Raw genomic sequence first — 12,116 nt, 5'->3', positions numbered from 1 at the left:
TAACTCACAATTAACTCAAGGATTGATATATTTCCCACATTTGATATAAACAATGTCTGGCATTCACAGTAACCTAAGGAATATGATCAACAGATTGCTGACATATAATATTTCAAAATATTTCCATAAAGTTTAGAAATATAATTTTTCATAAGGGGGATTAAAGGTGAACAAAGAGATTTAACTAAGGTTGTCTAAAAAGTCAATAATATTTAAAAATGAGGGACATTTTTATCTTATCTAAGTACTTTCATGGAATTATATATTCTACTATCTGTGAGGCTTACATGCTTTGAAATATTATGAAATATCACTTGAAGTAAGTGATATTTCATAGCTTCTTAACAATATATGGTAGCTTAGAAGAGAAATAATTTTGTATCAAAATATATATCAAACTTTCTCTGAAAATTTAGTAATAAATTCTACAATATACTAGAATCAAAATGCCATAGAGGTGTGGTTTTGAGGGAGGGTGCCCATCAAGTATGCAATGCATGAGGCCCTGAGGTCTGACTCTAGTGCTTTATAGGCCAGGGAGGGGAGAAGGCACACAGAATGTATACAATGTGGAGTAAAAAACTGAAACACAGGAGTGTCCCAGAGGCTTAGCTAATGGAAGTGCATGGTTGTCTCCTAGGTGACTCTAGATCCTGTCAGGTTGACAATAAATCTAGCCAGCACAAAACAGTAAGTGTAGGCAACAACAGACTTTAACCAAGTAATAACAGATTTCCAGTCTCACTGTGCAACAGAAATTACAGGGCTGTACAATGGAGCCCAATCTAGAGACAGAATAAGAAGACAACTTCTTTGCCATCCTCAAAGTAGTTCTCTCAAGTCACTTTTGCAAACATTTGGCTTCATTTTCTTAAAGCCAAATGCCAAGAGAGAAGATGGCCATGAGAACTGGCCAATTTAGTTATTCCAAAGAACCAGATACTTCTCAATGTATTTGTGTTTTTGTCAAATATACACTTAAAAAGTCTTGTTTAAACATACACAGGATACAGAGAGCATCACGACATCCTGTCCTAAAGGGCTCAGCAGAAAGGCGAGAGAGCAAGGAGCTACTAAAAGTTTGTGACTTCATCACATGGCACCACAGCACACACAGCTGTGACAGCCGTGCTGAGCAGCACAGAGGTAGCATGGGTCACGTGTGGTCTGTGCAGGCTGCACACACTGAAGAGCATAGATTTTCAAGGTGAATCTTCCTTCACTCCAGATCTCCAGGGCTTTGCTTTTATCTTCGTTCAAAAGGAAGACCTTAAATTGCAATGATGTTATATTTTATTCCAAATAAATTCACCATGACAACTGCTTTACTTGGTGATTCCAAGTATGGGAATGTAGTCACTAGAATCTGGCTAGACCTACTAGAAAATAGTATCACCTGAATATGGCTTTTTATTTCATTATATACCCAGCTATATTAGCAGAGAAAAGTCCTCTTCTATGAAATATGTGCTACTATTTACAAATGTAACAAAACTATGTATTTGGCAATATCCCAAAAGAACATGCCAATCCAAATGTTCAAGGTAAACAGAAAATGGTCTTGCAAACCTAACACAGACCTATAGCTAGACAAGAAAACTATCTGGTAGTTTCTTCATTAAAGGAAACTACTTTATACTGCCTATTAACTAGTAATACTAAGAAACATGAGCCTTCTGGAAATGTGAGAACATGAAATTGTGTAAAAAAAAAAAAAGAGCCCTTATTCTAAAAATAGTAATTAATATGCAGAGTAGTGTGCTAAGAAGTTTTTAGTCTAACAGAATAACAAAAGGATGGCATCAAATTCATAGGGCCAAATTATTAAACAATTTCTTAAATAACTTTGGAAAGTCCTAAGTGCCATGTATTTTTTAAGTACTATTTACTAAATACATACGATGTCCCAAGGGGTGAGTGGGACAACAGTACAACAGTCACACAGCCCACATCTACACTGTTTATGGAGTTACAGGGAAAACGGCTGTACTGGCTGGTTTTGTGTGTCAACTTGACACAGGCTGGAGTTATCACAGAGAAAGGAGCTTCAGTTGGGGAAGTGCCTCCATGAGATCCAGCTGTGGGGCATTTTCTCAATTAGTGATCAAGTGGTGAGGGCCCCTTGTGGGTGGTGCCACCTTTGGGCTGGTGCTCTTGGGTTCTATAAGAGAGCAGGCTGAGCAAGCCAGTAAGAAACATCCCTCCATGGCCTCTGCATCAGCTCCTGCTTCCTGACCTGCTTGAGTTCCAGTCCTGACTTCCTTTAATGACGAACTGCATTGTGGAAGTATACATTGAATAAACCCTTTCCTCCCCAACGTGCTTCTTGGTCATGATGTTGTGCAGGAATAGAAACCCTGACTAAGACAACGGCTCAAAGGCATTTATTTCCAACTAGCGCCAATCTCAGTGGCGGGGGTAAGTGTGCACATGCCTTGCCCACATCACCGTCTAGTGGACTGTTCTCTGTTTTCATTGCTTCAGATCCACGGGCCGAGGTGTTCCTGTGGCCACACCCTGAATAGGCTTTACCTCTGCAATGAGTCACCACTGGCAACCTCCCATCTGACCAGGTCAGTTTAAGCGCTTGTTCCACAGTCATGACTTCCATTTATCAGTTCCGTCTTGGCCTATCTGCCATCTGGACTCCCACAGAAACAGTATTCAGACGCCCCTTTCTCGGGGTCTTTCCTCATGGGCAGACCCGAGTGAACCTGGCTCTCAAGGGCAGAAGCCAGCAGGGTTTTAGTGCCTGCCTGTTCTGCACACTCCTCCCTGCTATCCCTGCCAGGACCTGTGGATCTTCACAGTTCTTTTCATCTCCCCCACTAGCTCCGTCACATGTACCTCAATGAGCTCAGTATTGTACATGTTCATCTCTTAGGTCCCCACCTCTCCTGCGCACCTCATCTTCCACAGCAGCCATGCTGGCCTTCTCTGATGTCACTCACTAACTCTCCCCGCCTCCCAGGGAGCTTGCTTTCCCCTGCCATTTGGCAATGGGCCTGAAGCCAAAACCAGTGGGCATATGTCTAAAGCGAAACATTTCATTCAGCTACTCAGGCACCTTGCTTTACCAAATTCACCTTTCTTCTCAACTTGCTGAAGTAAAACATTTTAGGTAAAGTCAATTTATTTTACAAACTTTTATTCTGTTAATCACCAAATTCTACAACTGTAAATTCCATGCTTATTACTCCCTTCATTATTTTACACCCAACCACATATGCTATATGAATATTTATATGAATATATAAACAGTACTACATAGTTCTTCAAATTACTTTCACTCAAAAAAATAAAACAAATTTATACTTCAATTTATAACTGAAAACTGATATTCCCCAAACTGACTTGTGCTGGCATGTGGCTAAGTTGAACGTCATGGCTATGAGCTGTTTAGCACAAGCTCTGATTTATGTGTGTGCCTCCCAGCACTGCAGCGACGTGCCCAGCAGGAAGAGGCTGGAGGAAGGCTGTGACCCTGGCCCACAGTTTAGTGTGGTACAGGAAGCGTGACTCCAAGATGTCTTGTTGTGTGGCACTAACAGGAGCAGGGCAGGGAAAAGGCCGACGCTGGCTGCCTTTGTCCTGTAGACAGAGTCCTCCCTCCTCTGATTAAGGGGCGCCAAATACCTAAAGGTGTGTTTCCTAGGGGACTCTAACTCTGCTCAGTTCATAACGAAGACTAATCATCCCTGCTATGCTAGCTCCACTTACTGCTTGCTTTCCTTTCCTTTTTGGTTGAGACAGTTTCTCTGTGTAGACCAGGCCACCCGGGAACTCACTATGTAGACCAGGCTGTTCTTGAATCTATGGAGATCCGCCTGCCTCTGCCTGGTGGAGTGCTGGCATTAAAGCCTTCTGCCACTCCCATGTCCCAACTTAATTTTTACTTTCACATACAATGTGATGCACACTTACGTTTCCTATGTCCATTATCTAAAATGTCACTGAAGAGAGGGGATTAGGTCAAGTGCACCTTCACATTTATCAGATAATGGCAAGCTACTCCAAAGCAATTGTACAAATCTATATCAACACACTGCTTAACGATTTCCTTTTTCAAAGTCTTGTCAGTACTAACAATTTCTAAAAATTATTAATTTATTTAAAACAGGGTCTCTCTATTATGTAGCTCTGGATGTCCTGGGACTCACTATGTAAACCAGGCTGGCTTAGAACTAGCAGAGACCCGCCTGCTTCTGTCCCGAGTGCTGGTATTAAAGGTGTGCACCTTTGTTGTTGTTGTTGTTGTTGTGCCCCACCCAGGTATTGCAGATAGGAATGGGCTTGTTTCAGATTACCCATTTCTACTTGCTAATGTTATTCAGTATGCTTGTAGCCTGAACTCAGGTGAACTTTACCTTTTCTAAATCTTCGAAGTACAGATTGTCTGATGCTCTAAATAAAGTTGTCTATTGTAAAAGAGAAAAAGGTGTGCACCACCATGCCCGTGCTCTTCAATGTTTTGGAATCTGACCCTCACCAGTGGCGTCTTGTTGCTCTGGGTTGCATCTGCCCGTGCACTAACACCCTGCCCATGCCAACATATGCCCGTGCACTAACACCCTGCCCATGCCAACATATGGCTGCGCACTAACACCCTGCCCATGCCAACATACTCCTTAGCTCCACTTCTCCTCTCCTTCAGATCCTTTTGTTTATTTCTCTATTGAGTCCACCCCCTCCCCTGGTCTCTCCCCTTCCCGCTTTTCTTCCTTCTTTCTTCCCTTTCCCATTCTCTGTTTCCTGCCTCATGCTCTCTCCCCTCTCCCTTCTTTGAGACAGTGTCTCCTCACCAGGTAGCCTCCCTTTGTAGATAGGGTGGTACCCAGCCTGTAGAGAGGCACTTGCCCTGCCACCTGAGTAAGTGCTGGTGTTAAAGGCACAGGTCACTACATGTGAATGATCATGTAACCCATGGTGTTAAAGGCACAGGTCACTACATGTGAATGATCATGTAACCCACCATCCGTTCTTCTGCTGAGTCCTAATGCTACTGTGCCATACCTCAGGACCCATAAGAACTCACATCTGAGTCTGGATATTCCTTGGTCTGTTTCCATTGGTAGGTTTATGCATCCACACTAAACTATCCTACTCTCAATTTAAACTAAGAGTTTCTATCTGTAGGGAAAGTCTACTTATTGTTATTTAAATTTTTGTTTTGTTTTAAAAACAGGATACCCACCTCTCTCTGTTTCCCAAGTGTGGGATTAAAGGCATGCACCAATACACTCAACAATTTTTGTTATCTTTAACATTTCATTCTTATAAACTTTAAGTAATTCAAATCCAACCCAAACTGGCAGACAAATGAACAAAAAAGGCTGCCATAATTGTTAAAAAAGCAGGATAATGGAGGCCATCGCCTGGTGCCTGCTTCTAATAAAATATTTCCTAGAATCAGGCTCAGAGCTTGCTATCTACAGTACAAGGAGGGGATGCAGGGTACCAAGAGAGTGTCCATGCTGACACCCTAACCGGGACCATCGACTACCAGAACTATACAACACTAGTACATACAGACTGTGGCACTATGTCACAGCGAAGGCTCCTAAGTATCTAGTCTTAATCATATTAAGGACGGTGTCTTCTATCTCTAGTTTTTAAGGATTTGTCTTTCTTGATAACATTTGATAAGCAGTTAGATAAAAGAAAGTAAGTAGAAGGGGTAAGGATTTGTCTGTGTAGGGTGGGCCTGTGCTTAAGAGGACACACACTAACCCATGCAGGGGTCAGAGGTCAACCTCAGGTGGCAGGTCTTAGGTGCTATCTATCTACCTTACTCTAAGAGAATGGGTCTCTTACTTGCTCTGAGCTCGCCCAGTAGGCTGGCCAGCCTCAGAATCCGTCTTTGCATTCCCAGTGCACCACCATACCCTGCTTCTTTTCTTATTTCAAATACCAAGACTGAGTACAGTGAGAAGGATTTACAAAGATGGGGGGTTCTGTTAAAGGCAGGGCGGTGAGAACATTAAAGGATTCAATACAGTATCTGACTCAACCTTGGCTTTACCACCTTAAATGTGATTGGTCTAAAATGAGGTGCACATTAAGGGTTCAGACTAAAGTTTGTAAGCTTAATATAAAAACATCATCTACACCATTTCTATTTTCACATTAATTATATAGTAAAGGAATAATACGTTGAATATACTTGGTTAAGTAATGATATTGGAATTCCACCTTTTAAAACTGTTTTTAATGAGTCTAATGGAAACTTACATACATGACCCACTATATTCCTACTGGATAGTGTGACTGTGGGCTCTAAGTAATACAAATTTGATACTCAGGGGACATGGATTTTTGAGTCACAATCTGAAAGGCAGAATTTAGGCCAAGGTATACATAAATCTAAATAAGACAAAGAGACTAGTGCATCAAACCCACAAATCTGATCCACAGAACTCCATCTACTAACTCAGGAACATATGTGTGAAAGACGAGAGATACAAGCATAAAGAAACACGGAGACTCAAATATTCCCTTTTTTTTTTTGTTTTTTTTTTTGTTTTGTTTTGTTTTGTTTTTTGGTTTTTTGGATTTGGGTTTTTTGAGACAGGGTTTCTCTGTGTAGCCCTGGCTGTCCTGGAACTCACTCTGCAGACCAAACTGGCCTCGAACTCAGAAATCTGCCTACCTCTGCCTCCCAGAGTGCTGGGATTACAGGCGTGCACCACCACTGCCCGGCAGAGACTCAAATATTCTAATGAAGCCAAACACAGGCACAGACATTCAAAGGAGATGGTGGGACCGTCCCACCAACCGACACTGTGCACTGACCTGATGGAAAGGGTCGTCTCTGAACTCTTTTTTCGCACACGGCTTTATCTGAGGATTCCCCACGTCTGTCTCACTGGTACAGGACGAGCGGCACTCTGCACAGTGTAGCAGGTCTTCCCACAGCACGTCCTCAGTCTCGGACTCTGGCCGTGTACTCTCAGAATCCTGTCTGGAACTTGAACAGCGAGAGCTGCAACTAGTACCCGACTTAGGGGCGTCCTGAAACCAAGATAGCCTTTGACATTAATACAATATGTATTCTTTCCAACTCATGGAGTTTATCAGAACCATATATTGCTACAACAAGCATACTGTCCCAGGACAATAAAGACAGCAAACTAAGTACAGACTGATTTTTAGGACTAACAAAATGATGCTCTCTGATTTTATATTTCAGGTTGGATGTTAATCTGCATGAAACAGCTATGCCTATTTTCTCTTAAAATTTATAGGAAGTTCAGAATTCAAGTAGGCAGAGAGTAGTCCATGTTCATACGGTATAGATCTTTTCCTGTTTAACCCAAGGGCCTCCAGCGCTCTACCATGAAGCAATGACCTCAGCCCTTGGCTTGCTGAGGTAATGTTTACCCATGTAGTTCCAGCTGGCTTTAGGTGTGCAATATAGCTCACGTTAGCTTCAGAAATACAATTTATCTGCCTACACTTCATTAGTAAACAAGATTAGAGATGTGTGCCAGCAAGCCTGACTTACTGCAATGGAGCTATTTTGCATATATATATATTTGCAAAACGAGATTTCACCATAGTATTGCCTTTCTCGAAGCTCATACATGGTAATCGGAACCAAGAAGACAATCCTTATCTTGTGTTTTCAATAATCTACAGCACACGGTAGACAGTTAAATTGCACAGGTAAAGGACGACCTATAAAAGACACTTACCATAGTTTGTTAGAGCATTGTATACTGCTGGCACTGTCCTCTCAAGAAATCTGGTGGCTCCAAAAACCTCGGTCATCTTCAGATTTATTACATATTCAAGATGTCACCCAAGTAATTTTTGTGTGTTGTTCTTTTCTTTTCTATTCTCCCTGTTTCTCCTCCGCCACCCCTTTTCTCTTTCTCTAAATGAGATGGCCTCACAGAGCCCAAGCTGGCCTTGAACTTCTATGCCGCTCTTGTCTCAGCCTTCCAAGTACTAGTATTACCATGCTCAGAAACAGGCATGTTCTACTGACTGATTTTATCCTCATTTTTAGTTTATAAAATAAACATGAGTAATCCTTTAAAACCAAGTCAAATTTTAGATCTGTTATCTGTTATCCTCTGCCTCTAAGGACTGTTAATATGATTATTATAAAAAAAATTACGGCTGAAAAGATGGCTCGAGAGTTAAATGTTCTTCCAGAGGACTTGGGTCCAATTCTCAGCACCCTCATAGAGTGTCACAACTGTCTGTAGTTCTGGTCCCAAAGCACCTGATGCCCCTTTCTGGCCTCCACAGGCACACAAGTGGTTACACTCAGGGAAAACAGTCATACACATAAAATAAAGGTTAAAAGTGAGACACTGTTATTCATACCTTTGTAAAATGTAGAATGGTCCACACCTAAAAGCCCTTTCCTTCTTTATATATTAACTTTCCCAAAATAAAACTGCCCCTTCACTCTTCCAATCACAATCTTCCACCATGGCTTCCCAAGGTTCCTTGACCAAATTCAAATTCCATTACCCAGCATCCTTTGTGTGCACAGCTTTTCCTCTAATGAAATCACAACTGTTTTTGCTACTCTGCCTTGAGTAGCTTCTTACATAGCATTGATCCTGCGTTTCTTTAAAGAGATGTGGATAATTGACTATTACAGTTTATATATTTTAATGCCTTGTCTGTAGACTAATTACATCATCACTGAAGTGAGTTACAGTCATAGGACTTTTTTTTCCATTTACTTTCTAGATCAATAATTCTCTTAGCTGTTCATGTAATAGTCTCACATACTTGGATCACAAAGACAGAAACAAACACTACTTTTTGTTTGTGATCCTTACTACAGATAATAAATCACTTTGAATAAAATGCACTATTTATGACTTTTAAATGCAGGCCCACTATAATGGATATTAATATACTGATACCCATTTGTAGAAGGGAAGATGAATAAGAGGCAATTTGTTTTTAAGGAAATGAACAGGAAATGAACTTAACACAGCAGAAGTTACCTGCTGGCTAGCTTTCACAGCGCCATAAAGTAATGTGTAGTGTGCTACAGGAGAAAAGACATGAAGGTCCCCCCCAGGTGCTGAACTCTACAGGCCACACGAGAAGACGTCCAACAGTGGATAGCTGTGACAGTCACTATTTACTGTTGAACACTCAGTCCTAAATGGATCATCTATGTCACCCCCAACCTCCAGTCTCAGGGAATATCATAGACGAGGAGGTAGAAAGCCTGCAAGGGCTGCAGAGCTCAGGAGAGGCCATGAGATGCTGCTGTCACCTGGCCCGGCCTGACCCGGCCCAGCCCGGCGGCTGCACTCATGGCTCTCCTTTGTAACAAACAGATGCCAGGTCAGCACTGGAGCCCAGGTCAGGGCGGGAGGAGCTCAAGGCCCCAAGCCAGTTCAGAACCATCAGGCTGCGAGGAAAGGAAAGGCAGTGCTCTCCACACTGCGGCCCCACGTGCCCACGCTCCAGGGCATGCCCCATATGCGTACGGACAGTAACAATGATAGATTCTAAGACCTTTTTTTGATTATTTGTTTTTTGTTTTGTTTTTTGAGGGACATGAAGGTAGGAAAGGGACATGACAAAGGAGTCTAGGTGAGAGGAGAAAACCAGGATGGATATGATTACATATGTATATCAAATTGCCAGAATAAATAAAAAATTTTTAAATAGCACAATGTAAAATATAGAAAGTCAGGGCAAAATCAATCTGTCTTTTAAAAAAAAAATCCTGAAGAATTTCTGATAAGTAAATAAATAAATAAATGTCACCGAAAGTACTAAGAGCCCTTCAAGCAGTTTTCATTTGAAGAGTTTTCTCTCTCTTTTTCTTTCTTTCTTTTCTTTTTCTTTTTCGGTTGATTTTTTTGAGATTAATTGCCCTGGCTGGCCTAGAGCTGGCTTTGTAGAGCAGGATGGCCGTGAACTCAGAAAGATTTGCCTGCCTCTCCCTCCTGAGTGCTGAGATTAAAGCATGCACCACCTTGCGCAGCGATTATGAAAGTTTCACTAAGTAGCCGGGCACAGAAAGTGTTTTCAGTAATTTGTAATGTTGAGTTGCTTCCTTACAGTTCTCAAAGTCCTACTTTAATCATGAGTGTTCTGCCTGCATACATGTCAGTGCACTCTGTGCATGTCTGTTGCATGCGGGTCAGAAGAGGCAGGTCAAATCCCGCAGAACTGGAGTTATGGCTGGTTGTGAGTCACCAGATGGCATATTAGAAATCAAACTTGGACTCTCTAGAAGAATAGCTAGTGTTCTAACTGCTGAGCCATCCCTCCAACCCATGACAAATATTTAATAAAGGTAGTTTATTATCTAATATTAAGTTTTGATATAGATGTTCTAGTCATATATTGAAATAAAGTGACAAATTAAGAGGTATTATTTTTTAATTAAAACTAATAGGTGGAGGGAAAACTAATAGGTGGGCTTATGAGTAAGAAAGCATTTATAATTCTAACTGTATTCTGCCAAAATATTTTACAATTATTACATTACAAATATAAACTCAAAATTATTACCTATGGTCTTTACATTTAAAACCAAATTTTATCTAACAACTGTTTAGTCTAAAAATAAGAAATATGTTAATTAAAAAACAAACAAACAAACAAACAAACAAACCAGTACAATCTAACCCTGGCTATTGAGAACTGTTTTGCTCCCCTAAGGTACAGATACACAAACTGGGCCTCAACAAAGTTTGGGGGAAAAAAGTTCCCAAAGTCATTTCAACAGTTTGATAAAAGCCACGGGTTCTTTATTAAGATCTCTATCACGCACTCTCTTCATTTGATGAAGAACTAATCTACTCTAGTAAACGGACAAAATTGGAAAGAAAAAGAAGAGAGAGAATTAAATAGGCAGAATAGAGCAAACAGGAGAGTCCACTTTCTAGGACACATTCTGCCTTCTAGTTAACCAAGTAATTCCACCAGTCTCTTAAACAGGGGAACCTGCTGGAGCCAGCACACACAGTGCACAGTGGACAAGAGCACAAACCTGCACAAGGAGAGACAGGGTCCCCACACTACCTCAGGTAGAGGCCTGCACAAGGAGAGACAGGGTCCCCACACTACCTCAGGCAGAGGCCTGCACAAGGAGAGACAGGGTCCCCACACTACCTCAGGTAGAGGCCTGCACAAGGAGAGACAGGGTCCCCACACTACCTCAGGCAGAGGCCTGCACAAGGAGAGACAGGGTCCCCACACTACCTCAGGCAGAGGCCTGCACAAGGAGAGACAGGGTCCCCACACTACCTCAGGTAGAGGCCTGCACAAGGAGAGACAGGGTCCCCACACTACCTCAGGGACTGACACACTTAATTCTCTAACATTCAAACAACTTCTCTCTTTTAATCATTGAAATTATTTTATAACAGGAAAGCAAATTCAAAATATTTTCTTTTGACTTCTGGGTCATCTGAAAAGACCGTCATTATCTCTGACAGACTTATTGTCGTTTTGTATATTTCCATAACAAACAGGAACTAGAATCTTCAAGAAAAGTGTTGGTTGGTTTGTTTTTATTTTGTGTGAATTTTTTTCTAAAGCAGTTAATTTCTTCAAGAAAAGTGTTGGTTGGTTTGTTTTTATTTTGTGTGAATTTTTTTCTAAAGTAGTTAACTGCACAAGGTAATAAATAACATTAATCATTCCGTGTTTAAGTCTACCCAAATGATTGTCTGGGGGAGGAAGGCTTTTTCTTAAAGAAGAAAAACAAAACACCAAAGTAATTTGGAGAGTTTGGTATTTATAAATCAATGTTCACACAATTCTGCACAGTTGCCTCAATGGCTGCGTCTAGAGCCGTGGTTTTCAGCCTTCCTAACACTGCAACCCTTTAATACACACAGTTCCTCATGCCGAGTGACCCCACCACAGAATTATCTCTTGCTACTTCATAACCGTAGTTTTGCTACTGCTACAAATTGTAATATAAATATCTGAAATGCAGTGTATCTAATATGAATCCCCAAATGGGTCACAACCCACAGATTAAGTTCTTCTGTTCTAAATGTTTTGTTCTCTTTTAGAACACAGCCTTTAAAGTTGGCTCTGTTTCTAAGGTCAAATCTAGGGAGCTGAACGCAACTGTTTAAACATCATTTATTTTAAAATCTTTACTTTGTAAA

The 12,116-nt window shown here is 41.2% G+C and overlaps 1 protein-coding gene across 2 annotated transcripts in view; it reads right to left on the bottom strand.

The window, feature by feature from the left end:
• The window catches only part of Phtf2 (putative homeodomain transcription factor 2), a 112,922-nt gene that overhangs the window by 16,563 nt on the left and 84,243 nt on the right, over window positions 1-12,116 (bottom strand). The window contains exon 10 of one of the 2 annotated variants that reach the window (XM_052173108.1): window positions 6,793-7,011. In XM_052173108.1, coding sequence (XP_052029068.1) covers window positions 6,793-7,011 — 219 coding nt within the window. Of the gene's footprint in view, window positions 1-6,792; window positions 7,012-12,116 lie in introns of those variants that run through there. The other variant, XM_052173109.1, reaches the window with a different exon arrangement.

Source organism: Apodemus sylvaticus, chromosome 2 (genome assembly GCF_947179515.1).
Source record: "Apodemus sylvaticus chromosome 2, mApoSyl1.1, whole genome shotgun sequence".
Taxonomy (NCBI): domain Eukaryota; kingdom Metazoa; phylum Chordata; class Mammalia; order Rodentia; family Muridae; genus Apodemus; species Apodemus sylvaticus.
This window is presented reverse-complemented; position numbering and strand designations above follow the sequence as displayed.